We start from the raw sequence: 18,137 nt of genomic DNA, 5'->3' as shown, positions 1-18,137 counted from the left end.
AATTAACGACGTTTTCTTCTTTTCAGAGTGACTCTCCTTCCAAATTAAGAAAATTGGTTTTTGACGAGTTGAAGAAATTCAGTGACAAAAATGCTGGATTTGTAGGGGCCCAAGGTAAGACTAAATAGAACACAATGTATAAAGAAGTCCAAGGTGTTTGATAAAGCTTTGAATTTTTGTCACATCTTAAAATCTTAAACTAAAATTTAACGTTGAAGTTAAAACACCTTTTTAATAAATTGGTTGGGAGAATTTATGCAAGGGAACTAAAACATAGTGCAATGGGCCTCTAGTTAGTATGTGATACGTCTTAAAATCTTGTTTCTTTAATTCTTCTTCTCGTAGGTCCCACCTATTTTGAGTCTCCAGGATATGACGTCGGAAATCTCCAGGTAAGATTTTTTTACAACTGGATTTTTCAGATAATCCCCTTTAACCTTCTTTTGTTTACTTATTAGAGTTCCATTATGCGTAGATAGGAAATCTGCCCTTCAAGGCAGACGAGTAAAATTAAGGCAGTTGAAGATGTAGTGTTTGTGTTTCGAATACATCCTGTTCTTTTAATGTTTACCCTCTGTACTTAAAAGCAGAACAACCACTAACATCATTATGATCACTATTATTAGGGAAAATTTTGGAAAAAAGTCGGCAAGTGGAACAAGACCATTGGCATCGAACGAGGGAGTATTGACATCATTTGGCCGGGCAACACAAAGATACCCCCCACGGATAAGGGACTACCTGGTAAAACAACCTTTAGAATCGGTTTCATTGCTCCGATGCACCCGGACTTGGCAGGTCTGTCTGAGCTCGGCAAGGAATTTGAATCCGCGTTTCGCGTTGCTGTGGAAATGATGAACAAAGATCTGACGTTAGCGGTGGATTTCGACATCAGAATTCAAGACGGCGGTGTCGACTCCAACGCGTCGTGTAAACTGGCCGCCGAGGAGCTAGCGAAAGATGATGTGGTTGCGGTTATTGGAGCTTATCGGTCATCCTGTTCCCAGGCCGCTGCTGGTGTTTTAGGTGAGTTTGTTTAGCATTCCTAATTTGAGCTGGCAAAATGTTCAGTTCACTTAGACCTGCAGCTCGATAGCACTGTCCTAATCTATCGTCGAACTGCAAGGTACCTCATGGTAATTGCTATAATAGCTACGCTACGGACACAGTAATCAATGTCTGCAGTGTAAAGTTCGACGGATGGCTAAGATTATGCATGATTAGACTGGATTTCAATCCTTGACCGTTTGGAACAAGAAGGAATAGAAATTAATGTTTCTTTTGTATTCAGAAGCCGAGTTGAAGTTTTATTTATATTATTTCTCCCCTAACTTCCTACTGTAAAGTGAATTTTCTCAGCGTTTGATGTCCTCGTGTGAATTTATTTTTCCAGAAGAAATTTCTTTTTTACCGATGCATTCTTATAAAACTTTCTTCTCTTGGCTTCTCTGTCAGGTTCCGCTAAAAACAGAATTCCACAAATCTCCTACGGCTCAACATCTGCCATCCTCTCGGACAAAGCGAAGTACAAATATTTTTTCAGAACATGTCCTTCAGATGTGCACCAAGCTGCTGTACTCGCTGCACTCTTCCGGATGTACCTGCTCCCGGAAGTTGGCACGGTGGCTACAAATGATATTTATGGCAAAGAACTTGCTGACATGTTTGAGAAGGAAGTCACCGGTATGGCTGATGTGCCAGTCAGTGTGGTCAGCAGACAACGCTTTGACGTAAATGCGCGAGCAGCGACCGTCAGACCAAAGATACAAAAGGTAATTGGTTTCAAGCTCGTTTTTTCCAATCCCTCTTATCTTCTCCATATCTGATCATCCTCTTTCTTTTATTCTGGTTTACTGATGCCCACTGAGTGTGTCTCTACCTCAAGCAGCTATTATTTCGAGTTTAGTTCAATTTGAAGCCAATTCGTGCGTCGCACAAAATGACTTAAAATCAGTTCGTGATATAACAGTCACTAACTAAGGGAGCAGAGTTGATTTTCTTCGCTTGTCTGTGGTTCAGTTGTTGTTGTTGTTGTTGTTGTTGTTGTTTTTAACCAAACAAGAAACTTTTAACAGCTCCTCCAGCGACCGAAGAGTTGCGATTGCGTCGATTAATACCTATACTTACCCAGTGTCTTGCCGTTTTCCAGTTGAAATCATCTGGCTGTAAAGTCCACTTGATCAGCATGGTCCGCCAAGACGCAGAGACAGTCTTCCAACAAATCAAGGAACTAGGCATGACGGGAAAAGGTTGGGTGTGGATTGGGACCGACGGTGCTACCTCGTCCACGTTCAATCAGCAGAGGGACCTGGAACGCACTATGGAAGGTATGATAGGAACACAGCCTAAGAACGGAGAGGGCAGTATTTATTTGAAGTTCCTGGCGGCTTGGTTAAAGAAGGACTCCACAACCTACCCTGGGATTGTACATAGCAAGCCGGTGAGTAATGTTCTCTTCTTTTGCTGGTTGTAAGGATTCCTGCATTCAGTATAGCCTTTCTTCTCAAGTTAACTTAAGCCACCCACTCTCGTCCTTTGTGGTGCAGATTCCACTGTTCTGCCTACGGACAAAGTTTTCGCTGATTTATTACGAAAAAATTCCCAGAGAAATTTTTGTATGTCCTTCCCGAATTGCAAAAATAATTTCAAAAAATCCTAAATCTCTTTTGTCAGGGAAGGGAACAAAGGAGCACCTTATACGACTCCTGCTTGGTAGGTTTTATTTGAATGGTCTCACACTGGGGCTACACTCAGACGCGAATTCAGAGGCGAATATCCGTATACCGCCTAATAATCTGTACCGCATGAAAGCACTGCTCAATAGCTTTCATATGAGTTTGAACCACTTTGTACAGTGTTACATACAGCACCATATGAAAGTACGTACAGTTGAAAGGTGTGTATTTCCACTGATGGTCTTTCTTATTTTCTCCAGACTCCTACCTCGGCGGCATTCACCGCTCAACTGTTTGACGCAGTGCATGGCGTCGCCTTGGCTTTGTCAGACCTAGTCAATAAAAAGGTTATCAGCCGAACATCAGATGTACAAACCGTGCGAGACAATCTTTACCAGAAACTTAGGACATTCGATGACCCCAGCACAGGCTTTCCGAGCGCGACTGGTACCGGCAACGTTATGTTCTTCAATCAAAATCAAGATCCTCCTCCCCTTTACGATGTTGTTAACCTGAAGGTAAGTGCATCAACATCGCTACTCTGCTTACGTTTTCTACACACTGGTGCTATTCTAATTGGGAGATTTAAGTCTCGATCAAAGCGTCTTGTCTTTGAAGATTAGGTCGCTCATTCTACATGAGTTGTTGTGCAGGGCTAAAAGAACGAAATCTCTGCTATCGTAGGCCTTTTCTCAAAACGGGTTAAACCTTTGATATGTAAATAACTTTGATTTACGTAAACTCGATCTTCCTAGCAGGTTCGTGTAGAGACAGCAGCTAGAAGTACCTTATATAGTCGTGGGCACTAGCTCACTTATTGTTCTTTGTCAATATTGAAAAAAATCGTAAGCATTTCTAACGAAAACATTTCGTTGACTTAGTCAATTCTATGTACATTTGATTGACCCTAAGTTGCGTACAAAGTAAGTTCCCACAAATGTTTTCTAACAGGAAAAAATTCTTAATTCCTCAGGGTAACAACTGGATCACATTCGGTCAGTACGACTCTAAGAGCAAGGAAATCACTCTAAGAAGAGACCCTGTGTTCTCCGGCGGCGGGACTATGATTCTAGGCAAAGGTCGACGAACATACAAGATCGCGGCTTTCTTTCCCACTCATGAAGATCTGGGGTCGCTACGAGACCTGGGACTAGAGTGGCAGGCAGCGTTCAGGATTGCTGTGGATCTTGTCAATACGGGACCTTTTAAGGTGGCCTTTAGTTACGTTCTTGTTGATGGAGGCGAAGATTCGAAATCCTGCCGGCGTGAAGCTCAGGTAGGAGAATAGTTCATCTGTCCCAAAAACGAATTTAAGCCTTTTTTTCTTGTTGAACCCTTGCTCTCTAGCCCATTATCGGAGATTTTTCTTTAATTTTTGATACGAATTTAACCTACTGCAAATTACAGTCTTGTACAATGTACTGTGAACGTTTCAAGATTTCTCGCAAAATCCTAAACCACTCTCGTGTGTGGAAGCTCAGAACTCCTGATGAATGGGCGCCCTGTTGTAATCCAAGCTCCCTCATTGAGCATTAAAACTAACAAACAGCTCGTTGTCCTTCAGAACCTTCCACACGACATAGACCTCATCATCGGAGAAGCTAGATCGGAGTGCTCTATCGCCATCGCTGCGGCCACCAAAGACAGGAAAATCCCTCAAATGTCGTACGCTTCAACGTCTGCGCAGTTGTCCGACAAGCAAACCTATCCGAACTTCTTTCGCACATGCGCCTCTGATGTGTACCAGGGCAAAGCGCTCGCTAAGCTAGTTCAGAGATACAAGTGGACACAGGTGTCAACCATCACCACGATTGACCCGTACAGTGAGGAACTTGCACGTAAGTTTGCCGTGGAAGTGAGGCAGTTAGGAGTCGACATTACTACTGAGCAGCGGTTTGAAGCGCACACCAAAGCGAGTATAAAGGAACATCTTAAAGAGGTAGGGGGTTTTCTCAGGTAATTTATTTATTTATTTATTTATTTATTTATTTATTTATGCATTATTATTTATTGCATTTGACGAACCGAGGACTTTCCGTCATTGAGGTTTTGCGTCGTGCGTTTGCCTCGCGCTCCTAAACTCTCCTCGCGGTCTCTACACCGAGGAGCGATTTTGTCAGTGTCTGTTAGCCAGCTTAACTAAAACATAAATTTTGTTTTTCACAGATGAAGGAAGCTGGGTCAGCAATAAACCTGGTCAGCACCTCGACCGATGACGCGGAGAAAGTCTTTCAGGAAGCAATAGAACAGGTAACAAAAAATACCCATCTTTTACCGTAAATTTACGTCTTACAGAACGCATGACACAATTGCTGCTAATTAAGGGCGGCCGTCGCCTTTTTTATTACACAGATGTAACAGCAGATATCTCGATCTCTGTTCTTAGTACCTTCTTCCTTTCGTATCCACAATTACGGGTACATTCAGTCGCTCATATTATCCGGCTCTTGTTTCCAGGGCATGACCGGTAAAGGATGGACGTGGATTGGAACCGACGGTGCCACGACTTCAACATATGTTGACTCTCCCAATCTACAACTTGCCATGCAGGGCATGGTAGGCACCAGGCCCAAACACGGTGAAGGAGCTCTGTACCAAAAACTGCTTAAGACCTGGAAAGAGAAAGATGCAGACTTGTACCCAGGTCTCATTCACTCTCCGCGGGTGCTGCAGGTTAGTTTTCAGTACACTTTGTTGGTTTTGCGGTCACGCTCTCTTATTTGCTCTTAGTCTATGTATAGAAGGTGGACTATGTGTACAAGGTTTCCTAACGTAGGAAAGTTTCCTTTTGAAAAAATTATTTACCACTGCTTCGCTAATTTGGGACATTAGAAGTTAAGAAACAAAAACTGTAAACAGAAGTTACAACAGATTTAAAATCTTCCCATTGCATCAAAGAGGTAACCAAGTGCTTCTTTTCTAGCTTCTTCAAATACATTAGCACATGCCTCATACACGTTTCTGTCCAACAGCATAACAAAGGTTTGTTTCTTTACCATAGTAATGTTCTCTTCAGTCATTAAGTCCTTTTACCCTCGTTTTACAGGCTTCAGCTTATGTGGCACAGGTCTATGATGCAGTTCTTGCTTATGCGCATGCTCTAACAAGACTACATGAAGCAGGAACTATAGACAAGGTGAGAGAATCATCCTTGGACATTGTTCATTGCGACGGGCGTAGAGCTTAGAAGGATTTTCTGTAGGAAACAAGTGCTCAACAGTTAATTCATCTCGCGGAGGTTGCTAAACATGATAACATTCAGCTATGGAGAGAAATGGATGTAATAACTCTCGATGTGTTTGTGGAGAAATGCTCGATTGATAATGTTGATCTTCTGAAACCCTCCGGGTGCATACTATTTTGTACGCATTGCATACCTATGTTCCACCATTAAGTGACTCGCCCGTTTCCACTTTGCAGTACACTTCCCGTTCAGACGTACAGAAGGAACTCGTGGCAGAATTGCGTAAAATGAAAGATACGAGCACGGGATTTGAGAGCTCAACCGGCGGCAAACAGTTCTTTGATTCCAGTCAGGATGCTCCTGCCATTTACGATGTGGTGAATTTAAGCGGAGATCTGTGGACGAAAGTTGGTTCGTACGATCCCTCCCCGGATCAAGGACTCAGTATAAAGAAAAAGATCGTGTGGCCCGGGGGGAGCCTCAATACTCCGCTTGATCATCACCAACCTAGGTAACTCACTGACACTTGCTTTCGGTCTTTGACAGATCGTGAACCAAGTCCTTTCACTCTTAAAATACAGAACGTTTAATGTAAAGAACGTTGGCCTACGTTGATAGTTGTAAGTCTGTTCTTGATAGGACATCTTTGCCAAACTGGCATGTAGAAGTTCACAGATTAAAACAAAATTACGCCACATCTTACAAGAGCATGAAACAGTTAGTTTTCTTGCTAAGTCCTAAAGGAGGACTGTGGAAACCGTCTTGAAACGATGCAATCAACAGTAACAGGAATGTAATGTTTTTGCAAACGTTTGTATGCTTGTGTTATTTGGAAACGTCTTTAAATTGAGCCTTTTTCACATGAAAATACCCTGTGGAATGTTTATTTGGGAAGCATTCTTTTCACATTTGACTAAGTTATGATTTGGCAGTCAGTCGCCAGTCGGTTAATCATGGCATTAACGCTTTATGAAATTAATGCGAATTTTTGAAATTCGCGTTAATTTATGTTAATGTTAATTTCCGCGCTGTTAATTAAGTTGCGTGTTAATTTCCGCAACGTTAATTACCATTTTTTCCCCCAAATCTGTGACACACTCCAGACATACTTGACACAGCCAAACAATAAATTTTATTCGCCCACTTTACATTTCACATCAATCTTTCACATAAGTAAATCGTTTGCTGTACTTCAACTGAATTTTGTTCGTGTTCGCTGTCAGCTTTACAGTGTTGAAATAAATAGGTTTCTGTTCTCAACAAATTCTGTGTTTTTTTTTTTGGTGTAGCAGACGCGTTAATTTCCCTCATTTTGAAATTTTGCGTCCTCTCTCGCGTTAATTTCCTTTATTGGGAAGCAAATTTATCTTCATTTCGCGTTAATTTAACTCGCGTTAATTTCAAATACGTTAATTAACACGAGCGTTAATTTCCTATAATAAGATAAATCCGTGTTTCAGTTTTTAAACTGATCTGTTTGTCTTTCTCTCATTACAGTGTCAAGGAATCTACTTCAACAGAGCCATCGAAAACAGCGAGTGTTAGTCGAGATGGCATTATAGCTCTAGGAGTGGTGTTCGGCACCTTTGCCGTTGCCATGGGAGCATTTGTAGGCTACTTAATATACAGAGAGAAAAAAGGAAAACCGTCTTTTGGGCCACAGGTGAGAATTCAGCATAGAACTCAGTTGATTCTGTGCAACTTTCCTGTACCGAAATATGAATTCTCTTTACCTATTGGGTTCTCTCTCAGTATATTTCTCTTAGTGTTAGCTGTGAGAATTTGGTGAATGGTCAAGGTAACAGACCTTTCCTGCATTCCACTTCAGTGCGTACGAACAATAGCACCAGAGCGAGGTTGGGGTGGACATTTTCATACATTTACTGTATTTTTGTCCACCCTGACCTCGACTTGGCGCCATTGTTTCTTGGAATACGGGAAAGGTCTATGGTCATTTATTGAAACGCTGATTGTGTTTATGAACTTTTATCCTTAGATGTTAAGACAAACACATCAATCGCCAGTAAGCGAGATAGCTGCTGTGATGAATAACGGAAACATACAAGTTATAAGACCGGCAAAAGAGCCTTTACCTGCATGAAAAGTACAGGTAAGTCGGCGAACTCGCTATCACACGGGTAATCAAAACGTAGCTTCTCAAACTCATTAATAATTCATCAAGTTTAAATGAAGGAAATCGGGGGGGGGGGGGGGAAGGGCGTTGTCCGTTTTCTCCTTAGTTTAGTTTCGACAGAGAAGTAACATATCAAACACGAAAGACCGTGTTTGACCACATTTCCAAACACCTCGAAGTTCGTCAAAAATACTCCGCTACGCGTTTGATATATCTTCTCAATCGAAATTCCTGTCAGTGCTAAGACATACTCTCCTTAAATTTCAGAATCCTTCAGAGCTTTTAGTGACAAGAGACGAGGAAGGATCAGATCTGGACAAGTTTCTTGGAAGAGTAGAATATTTATTGAAACTTTGTTTCACAAAAATGCCGTGAACTGCTTCCTGCGATAGACGTTTTAATACGGAAAGCGTATTCACGAAAGATAAGAGAATTGTTGTATAGGAATAAATAAGTAAATCAGTTGCTTGTAAATATTTATATGTTGAAGCTAAGTTGCTCTTTTTCCCCTTATAAGTTTCTATTATCGCTTTAGTCTCGACAGAGTGAGCAAAGATAACTCGCTAGCTGAAATCCTTTCTGGATTATTGTTTCGTATAAAATCAACATTAATCTAAGGAGAACTAAAGCACCTTCGTCTAGAATAAAAAATTCAAATTTAATAGTGGAGCGGTTTCCTGTTTACTATTACAAGACTAAATTCTATCTGGCGCGCTTCTGCCACTAAACTAATGGAAGTCATTACAGATCAAAGTCCACACGTGTAATATGCTGGCAAGTGCAGGTAGAACTTTGATTGGTTTCAGTTTTGTGCCCAGTACTTAGAGAGCTATCACTGATTTGATTTCGGGCTAAAGAACGTTGAAGTCTTTTTTAACCTACTTTTAAAAAAGGTTTTCACACTGACTTCGACAACTGTTTGATAAGAATTATGTGTAAACTGTAAACTGTAGTGCTGTTTGACATCCGATAAGTGTAACCGCTCTACTTATTTACATTTGTGGTGAAGGCTTGGTCATTACATTCGTACGTTGAGCTCATAGTACAAAACATTTTGAAATTTCAAGCCATGTTCTTCTTATGTAACCTTCACTGTTTATGTAAATGATTGCTTCCATGAAGCGATTTCGTTGCATTTAGTCCAGTTTCCAATAAATTGCCCTTGCATAATTTCTTGTTTTTGCTTGTTTCTTAGTCCAGTAACCAGCCCAAATCATTTGTTAATTGGGGCTAGAGTTAGGGAGAGTACATGACTTATTTGGTATAGTGAGGTTATCACTCGGTGGAGATTCGGAGGATTTGTTAATACAGCATGACCAGATCTCGCTTGTTAGGTTACCTAACACATTTGTGTGCTTGTCACGCAACATATCACGCGGGTTCTGTACACAATAAACCGAGGGCTTCTGGATCACCTTGGAGTTCAGTTATTGCAGCACACTTCTACAAACACATTTAAATCCACTTTGCTCTGATAAATGTAAACGTTTCATTCTTCGTGGCAAGTCAGTGTAATACCATTGACCGCAACATGTTTGAATGACATGAAACGGAGAGTTTTTCATGGACTGCTATTAAACTGGAAATTGCGAAATTTAGTACAGAAGAAAATGAATCTATTGTGCATAAAGCACATTTTGCATCCAAGGTTTGATTAGTCTTGTTTATAATTTTGAAATCAGCTGCTCTTTTTTCACTGAAACTTTAGAATTTATTTCATCACTTAGCCAAGCCTAAAAACAGAGCTCTTGATTACAGTAAGTTAACCTGGTTTGAGCCTGCGTTCCAATCGAAAACCAGTTCCTGGGCAGCGGTCAACTTCGGAAAAACATGTGACCTCGATGAACTCTAAGCTAGAGCAAGCGATATGATCATGTGATACTGGTAAGCAAATACCTTGTTTTGACAGGTGTCAATTCATATCATCGATGTCCAATGCCGTGAAACAAGGCTGCAAGTCTCGTTCAACCTATTAGCTGAGGTATGGCCGCCATGTTGCGCGACTCCGCTGTCGTCATTGTCGTGCGTACGCACCCACGAGCAATACCGCCAGCCAATGTACGGGCTCCTATGAGTGTGGTGCTCCGCTTGGCACCCCTTCAGGTAGCTGGAGCTCCGCTATTAGTTTATTTGGGAGGTGTGGTGGCCTCATGTTATGTTGGATTCTTGATCCAGCGCTCGGTAGCTTACGCATGGATTTGAAAAGGGTTGGGAAGGAGAAAATGAAGAAGGAGCTTCGTTCCATTTCTTTCCTCTCCAAATTTTTTCCCCTTCCTTCGACGCCTACTATATATTGGGAAGAAATGATTGTGTTACCCACGTGGTATCTTGGGCAACACATCTTAACTCCATAGTTCCTCTCTACACTCATCAGGTGCATAAATGGGTAATCCATCAGTGAGATGTAAAGCAAACTGATCAATGCTTTCGGGAGTAACCTGCCATGGACAAACATCGTCTCAATCGCTCCTTCCTATAGAAAGGGCCGGCACTGTTATTATCTTGTTCTTAAGCTATGTCACGGTTTGCGCATATTGAAAAGTTTAGCCTCAATGTTTCAAATTCGTCGTTTGTAATCCGTGTTAATCTTCTCCATCCTTAGCCATCCTTGTTCCTTTATGGTTTTTATTATCTCTTTGGTGTTTTTCTATCTGGTTAAACTGTTATTTTCAGGTTTCCTACCATTTAAAGGTAATTTTGTATGTGGCCAAAATAACTCAAAATACCGTGACTGAGCTCCCTTAACGATTTCTATTATCAACAGAATTGTGCATATTGCCATTTCACACATTTAACTTTCCCTTTGCCTAACATAGCCATTGCGAAATATCTCGAGGTTTTTTACCTTAACATATCAAACAACATGACAGAACTCTAGAGCTCACTTCCAGAAGTTACATCAATTTTTATTAGTTGATCAATCTACATTGTAATGATAAGGATAATTCAGAGTTGTTCTCCGTGTGCAAGTAACAGTGCCCTGGCTCGGGTCAGCCTAATGAAGGGCAGAACTCATTCAGTGTCATTCAATATGATTTCCCGCCTGCAGTGTTCTCTGGCTGCTGAGCACAAGGCCCTCCCGGCCAGTTGGTGCTGAAATAGAAGAGATTGTCTGTGAGGCTGTACATGAAGTATATTGATCAACTGTCATGAATTACATAAGCATGACCTCGAAAAGTTAGTTGCTAAAAGACGTATTAACATAAATACAAACCTGAACATAACTATACCGTGACAGTACACTGAAGCCATTCAAGGATGCCGTATGAATTATACGAGGTCAAGATTTTGATCTCAGAATTAAAAAAGATCGGGCAAACTGCAAACTCTGCCCTGGTTTTTCAGTTAAATCGTTACGTACTGCCATAATTGGAAACCTAAACAATGGCCTAGTTTAGTTTACAGTATAGTACGTAATTAACAGTACGCTGAAAGAAAGCTATTCAAGGTTGGAGTAACAAATGACTTATGCATTCACAAGATTTCGATCTCGAAATAAGAAAAATCAGGCAAACTTTTTCAAGCTCTGCCCTTGTGTCTCCGCGCGGTGAAATCGCGTAACTCTTGTTGCACTTTCCTCTCTCTTAACAAGTTACGATTCGCTAATTAGTCAAATATAATTTTCGCATCGATTTGATCATGAAATACAGCAAAATATCTGACCCTTAAATCCGTCTTCGTGTGGTGTGCAAATCATAAAACTGCGAAAGAACATGCAATACCAACCCGTTTAAATTCAACGTCCAAGTGACATTGACGATATACTTGAGCTGAAGAGTACAAAACAGGAGCATTGAGTAGCTCCGGTAATAGGAACTGACTTCAGTAGTGAAGGAATTTTTTCAGTGCCTTAAACAATATATTCTGAAACAGCAACTCACTTCCTTTTCACGCTTTCTGAATCCGCCGGGAAGATTTCCCCCTCCTCCCGCTGTGAAGGCATCGCTTTCTGTTACAAAAGAGCTAGCAAGAAGTAAGAGTGCAAAAAGCAGCATTACTTTAGTTTTCATTTTAGGTGAGGTTTATGGCGAGTTCGCTCTTCTTCTTAAGCGGGTCGATCTTCCTGATGGCCAAGCTAAACTGTAAAGTGTTGATAAAAATTCTAACGGAGCCGAGTTTTTATCCCATGAGAACTGTCAAAACAAACGTCAGTTTAATTTCCTCGATCGACTGGAATTGAAGTTTAATACTGAACATTGTAATTAAAAATAATGTGTTGTTTCTACACTTAAAACACTATTCAATTTTTGTGCTTCGTCACAAATCAAATAAATGAAACTTGTGTTAAAAAAATAAAGGAATGGGGAAGTTAACTATGCTTCTTTTTTTGTTCCATCATGGGGTGCCGGTTTTCGACAGAGTTTTACTCTGCTCTAGGATGGTTTATCATACCATGCAATATTATTGGTCTCCTTTCAATCAATTAATACCTTTTCCATTAGTTTTTGAACAAAGCTCATATAGTACTACTGTGAATGTGATGTGAACTGTAGTTTCATTACTACGTGTCATTTTTAAATTTTTAAGCTCAAGTTAATTAGATACCCGTAGATTTAGGGTTTGGAATTGGGTATTCAAGAGTGAATTCTTCGCGCCGGAAAATCGTTTCAGTTGTTCGGACAGAACATGGAGTCATCCTCGTGTTTTTGTCGCTAATTATTCGCTCAGTTTTACTCTGCTTGTGAACCGACGGAAATGACTTGAAATAAATTAATCTTGAATCAAAAATCAAACGGTATTTCGACCAACTGGTGCAAATGTTATGCTATGGAATCAATCTAGTATGCATTAAAACCAAGTTATGTAAGATGCAATTTTAGTACTACGGAAATTAAAACAACTAGAGCATTAATTCTTGGTTTCTACTCAAAATGAATTTAGGAGTTATAACAATGTATACAGTAAAATAATTTTCTTTTGCGAATAAACAAAAGAACCGACGGGCAAGAAACTGGATTGAAACTGTCTTGATCTCCCCATGGATGGTCCAACGGACAACAAATATAATTAAGAGTCTAAATTTGATCTCATTAAGTTACTTGGAAAAGTCAGTATGTCCTTAGAAAAGCCACAAAGAGAATGAATGATAATCTTAAAATGTTCATTGTGTCGAAATTCAGACAACAATTGGCAAAACTAGAAGTTATATTGAAAAGCCACATCCCGGCAAACCATGACGGCAAGGTATTGTTTGATGGCTTTTCATTTTAGACTCAATCTGGATCTCCCTTGGTCTTTCACATTCCCTGCTAAAATCAACAGCTGTCTCGAAGAGTGACCAAATAGAAAGCATGATTAAAACCTAATAATGCCTACACTCATTACTGTTCCCAGTAGGCGGTCGTAGAAGGAATGATAATTATGGTAATTTCTAAAACTGGGAATATAATATTCTTACCATTTAAAACTACAATTTTCCCAGAAATTTGCTAGCTAACACTTTGACCGTTGTCTTATCAACTAACTATCGAGACCAGATGTACAACTATGAACACTCGACACGAATTACAATATTGCTTTGATATCTTTGTGACCAGTCATTAAGGAGATATGAGAAACGTGTATAGCATAAAAATAAAGAAGGATATCAAACCCAGTTTTCAGTACGAAGACTCCAGAAAACAATCACTATCCTCATTCGCCACTTTGTACAACTTAATTAAAATTAGAGTAAAAAGATGATGGGGTCGAGAAATAATATAATTAACAGTGTGGTAGTATAAACCTTGTTATCTTGTTGGGGATAAGTTCTAATATTTTCGAGACAGCTAATCACACTTCCCTAGCAGCAATATTCATTATAAAAATCATTCTGTGCCGAACTGTCCAAAAGAGCAGGGTATTGAGGTCCTAAACTGGAGCCGTATCATTTAGAAACGTCCGTGGACTGCATGGCGTTTACCTGTAAAGGCAATTACAGACTTCACGGCTACAGCGTGTCATTGTTTATACAAGCTAACCGAGGAAGGCGGATGACATCAAAAAAAGTAATAAGTCTAATAAGCCAGCTTAGATATTACATTACAATTTCTCATTATGAAATGTTGAACGAACAACCCAAACGGGCTGTTTACGATTTCTGCTTCCCCTAAAAGAAATGAAACTTTTATTACAAAGTACTTTTTTTTATTATTCTGTAACTCGTGTCCTAATCCGCCATTCACCATGTGAAACTCACAAACCACGCTCAGCGCGCGGTCAGTGGTCCTTAGCTTCAACTCTCTTTTTGGAGTTACAATTGCCATAGAGTATCATATTATGCCTTATGGGAAGCGTCAGGCCACCAAGTAACAAAGAGAATTTGCACGAAGTTGATGTTTTTTTTTTCAAACAGCTCGAGAGAAAAGAGTCCATTTGATTTTCATCTCGGAATTTCCAGAATTTTCGGTTGAATGGTTTGCTTTTCGGAAATTAAACAATTTCCGGATTTTCTGGAACTTTTCCCAGGAAATTCCCGTACCATTTGACCCCGTTTCGAAAATTTTGGAAATTTTTGGCGAATGGAAAGCGCCCCTTATCGGCCCCTGTCTTTCCCGCGTTTCCTTGACGCAAGAGAGACTGGGAACGAAAGAGAAACACAACATGGCTGCCGAAGCTTCGAGCCGGTTAAAATCTTATTTTTTCGCCAAACAATCGATGAAGAGACTACCTTTGGTATTTTTAGCCTTTCATAACGTATTTTCTGTTGTGTATTTGTACCTCAATGCAAGAATTATGCCTTCAGCAGGCTACAAAACACATAAAATGGGGACCACGTTGACTGACCTTCGCAAATGAACAACAGCCGGATAGGAAGCTGAAATGCTAAACTGCTAGGGTAAGCTTAAGCTTTAACTCAAATACTTTTATTTACGAATATTGGTTTTTACGCTCAGTCGTCGTCTCGTTCTTGCCATTAGATAAGTTTAAATGTCCGAAATTTAAGTGTCTCACATAAAGCGGGAAATTCAAATTCTTTCATGTATCGCACACGTGGGGTGTGGACAAAACGTGGGGTAGGCCATAACCTAGGCCATGGTGTAGGCCATGGCCTACCCTGTGACCCACCCTATAGCCTACCGGTGGTCAAATTTTTAACAAAATTCACAAAACATTGATCAGTAAGAGTTGAACGAGTTAGCTGGCATAAAATTATATCCCTCTGAGAGGGGTATACTAAAAAGTCAGTAACACGATTCTCAACATGAGAGGTACCGAACAATGCAAACCTTACAGCACTCAGCCTTGAAAGGTCCTATTTCTCGCTGTCTTCGACATCTAGCTTCTCCAGTCAGGCCAAACAATCAACCATAACGGCAGGTTAATAGGGAGGGGAAGGGCCCAGGGAAACTCCCATATAACGAAGACTGGGGTGCTGGTGGGAATTTTGGAAAGAACCCTTAAGAGGTACCAAGATCCTGTTTTGCGGGCGTGGTTTGAAATCTTTTTCTCCCCTAAGAGGTACCAATTTTTACCTAAGACATTATCTCCTTTCATATTTTGCAAAAGCTCCCGCTGTGGACCTTTTGAGGCTAAACACCCTAAGAGGTACCAAAACTGCGTTTTTGGTCCTTATAAGGTATGTCAAGCACCCCCGTCATTTGTATATGGGATTCCCTCCCCACCCCCCCCGCAGGGAAAGAGCGGATGTTACATGGTCCCTGGGAATATCCAGAATGGTAGCCTCACAATCCATACCTGCTGCCAGTTTGTAACATAGAGTGGAGTGCTAGTGTAAACATGTGATGAATGGCGTTAGTAACTGTTAGTGTCAGTCAGTGATTTTTTCGTATACCCCTATCAGAGGGATACAAGAAACCACGAGGGATATAATCTTATGCCACCTTACTCATTTGACTCTTACTGATGTTTTGTTAATTTTTTTAAAACTCTGACCACCGGTAGGCCATAGGTAGGCCACAGGGTAGGCCATGGCCTACACCATAACCTAGGCCATTGGCGTAGGCCATAGCCTACCCCATGTTTTGTCCACACCCGCACACTTGCCCTTTGTTTTGAGGAAAAATATCAGTAAGCTACAGTTTGTTTGAGTTAGAAGCTGGTGAAAGGAAATTTTGAACCCCTGAAGTGCTGATTTTAGACAACACCTAAGATGTTAAAACGTACTTAAACTCTCCCTTCCTCCCAGACCTTAATAGCTTACGGCTTTGCATTTGTGCGAATCTCACATCTGGGAAGCCAATTTCTCATGTCTAGCTGCAAATTGTAATTTATCACAGCCACAATTGTTTTTTCACTTCTTTTCCCTTTTCCCTTCATAACATAGAACTGCGGTTTGTGGGAAAATTTAGAGACATTTGCATTGAAAACTTAAATTGTGATTCCTTGCCTCTGGGCACAGCTGTGTCCTCCAAATGTCATTGATAAAATCTTTTGCTCGGTCCTTTAACTTGTTAGTCATTAAAACTTTCAAATGTTAATCATCCTCAACATAGGCATACAGGCAATTTTTTTCCCGGGGGGGGGGGGGGGGGGTGAATCACTTTCCCAAAAAAATTTTCCAGAGTTCCCCTAATTTTTACATTGACAACTGAGCACAAACAATTTTTGAAAGATCATTGCATGTTGTCAAGTAGAAACTTTTACTTTTGAACTCACTGACACTATCTCTTTGTAATTCATGACATTTGGTATAGAGCATAAGAGGAAAAGATTGCATGTTTGTGTTTTATTGAATTTCCACTCCAGTCAATCAAGATGGTGCCAGAAACCGTGGAAGCCTTTATTTTTATAACAATACCACGTCGTCATTGTAAAGTACTTTTAATGCATTTCAAAGTAGGGTGCGATAGTGCCTGGGTGAGAGATAGAAACATGCTTTTAGCCAGGATTCTGCGAGTGGCCGTCCACTAGCAAATATGGGTCCCATCCCGCTAGGTGGGTGGGGTCTTGTGACATGCCCCCTTAGAATATTTAGAAAAATTGAAGCGTCTAAGGTGTGTTTTCCATGGTTTTCAGCTGATAAATGTATTGACTGGACTTGAATGATAAACGACTTGTGCTGGTTCACAAATTAATACTTCATGTAGTCACCAACAAGGGCTCACCAGGAGGAATGCTTCTTGCTGGTTACACAAAATTCCTTTCGGTGAAATTCATGTAAATGGGAAAAGAGTGTCCGGTATTCACCTATGAAGTAACCAAAGGAAACTAAAGTAGAAATAAGATGAGATGGTGTGTTCAAAAGCATTTCCAGAATCACTGTAGAAATCAAGTGATTTGTTTGAACTATTATGAAATTACTGACTGCAAATCAACAACATCTCTGCTCTATTTATTTATTTTCTTTTGAAAAGTGGCCATCCCCAGGATGCCGGACAGCCACCTGGCTTAAAGCCTGGATAGAAAATCAGTTTGTAAAAATAAAGATATCAAGGAAAAGGTTTAATACTCGAAGGTTTCCATGCATGCACTGTTTAGTATGGATGATAGATGCTCAGAAGAGTGAGCTGATGATTATTGTCTAGAACAACATAGTAATGAAAAAGTGTGGTGCATTTAAAATATCTACATGTATCTTTCCAACTTTATGTTCAGTTTTTAATTTTTTTTTTCCAATTACACAAACCTTGCAGAAAAAAAAGGACAAAATAATAATAGATTTTGACAGATAAAATGACTTGGTTTTGACAGAAAATGAAGTGAAAGTCTAACTTCTTAAAGTGACTATGAAATGAAAAATCTTTGGCACCAGAAATGTACATCACAAAAGAAACAAAATGACACCTGTAGAGACATTGCCGTGGCAACTCTCTTGGCTCCAGGCTCTTTCTTTCAAAAACCAAATATCCCCATTTCAACCCTTTAAAGTGGGACAGGGGTCCTGCTTTAGCCTTTGAGAGACCCCCAGCGTAATTTGCAGGAATACATACTGGACTAACTTACTTACATTTAGCATGATTTTTGGAAGTTGCAAGACTGTCCCCTTATCCAAACATTCGTTTCAGAAACCTTTTGTTTATCATAGAACTGTTAACGAACTCCCTGTTATTTCTAACCTCATTCTTTGTTAGGCTTAGACCATGGTAGTTCTATTTTTATTTTTAAAGAAGAAGAGGTTGCGTCAGCGGGCATTGTTAGTTACATACATACATACATTTATCCCACATCCCCAAGGGGCTTTTCAGTGAAATATGTAACAAAC

General features: G+C 40.3%; 2 protein-coding genes and 1 long non-coding RNA gene across 7 annotated transcripts in view; 2 read left to right on the top strand and 1 right to left on the bottom strand.

Annotated features, from left to right (window-relative positions):
* LOC110064671 (uncharacterized) overlaps positions 1-9,163 on the top strand; it is a 29,728-nt gene extending 20,565 nt beyond the window's left edge. For all 4 annotated transcript variants that reach the window (XM_020771757.2, XM_020771756.2, XM_020771758.2 and 1 more), the window contains 15 exons: positions 27-114; positions 346-392; positions 627-1,026; positions 1,456-1,772; positions 2,150-2,440; positions 2,936-3,193; positions 3,649-3,951; positions 4,240-4,614; positions 4,842-4,925; positions 5,133-5,348; positions 5,722-5,811; positions 6,096-6,370; positions 7,357-7,522; positions 7,856-7,969; positions 8,261-9,163. In XM_020771757.2, the coding sequence (XP_020627416.1) occupies positions 27-114; positions 346-392; positions 627-1,026; positions 1,456-1,772; positions 2,150-2,440; positions 2,936-3,193; positions 3,649-3,951; positions 4,240-4,614; positions 4,842-4,925; positions 5,133-5,348; positions 5,722-5,811; positions 6,096-6,370; positions 7,357-7,522; positions 7,856-7,960 (3,015 nt within the window). In that variant the 3' untranslated portion in view covers positions 7,961-7,969; positions 8,261-9,163. The remainder of the gene's footprint in view (positions 1-26; positions 115-345; positions 393-626; positions 1,027-1,455; positions 1,773-2,149; positions 2,441-2,935; positions 3,194-3,648; positions 3,952-4,239; positions 4,615-4,841; positions 4,926-5,132; positions 5,349-5,721; positions 5,812-6,095; positions 6,371-7,356; positions 7,523-7,855; positions 7,970-8,260) is intronic.
* A 1,711-nt stretch (positions 9,164-10,874) lies between these two features.
* LOC149102134 (uncharacterized) lies at positions 10,875-12,308 on the bottom strand. Its single transcript, XR_016202527.1, has 2 exons — positions 11,875-12,308; positions 10,875-11,086 (listed from the first exon to the last, which is right to left on the bottom strand). It is a non-coding gene; the product is annotated as an uncharacterized LOC149102134 (long non-coding RNA).
* A 2,236-nt stretch (positions 12,309-14,544) lies between these two features.
* The window catches only part of LOC110064678 (uncharacterized), a 14,854-nt gene continuing 11,261 nt past the window's right edge, over positions 14,545-18,137 (top strand). Inside the window, exons 1-2 of one of the 2 annotated variants that reach the window (XM_089274671.1) lie at positions 14,545-14,647; positions 14,721-14,810. The gene's annotated coding sequence lies outside the window, so the exon portion shown is untranslated. Of the gene's footprint in view, positions 14,648-14,717; positions 14,811-18,137 lie in introns of both variants that reach the window. The other variant, XM_089274670.1, reaches the window with a different exon arrangement.

This window comes from Orbicella faveolata, unplaced genomic scaffold, assembly GCF_042242905.1.
Source record: "Orbicella faveolata isolate gen_17 unplaced genomic scaffold, um_ofav_v1 contig_36, whole genome shotgun sequence".
In the NCBI taxonomy this organism is placed as follows: Eukaryota; Metazoa; Cnidaria; class Anthozoa; order Scleractinia; family Merulinidae; genus Orbicella; species Orbicella faveolata.
Note: the sequence above shows the minus strand (reverse complement) of the source record. Positions and strands in the feature narration are given on the sequence as shown.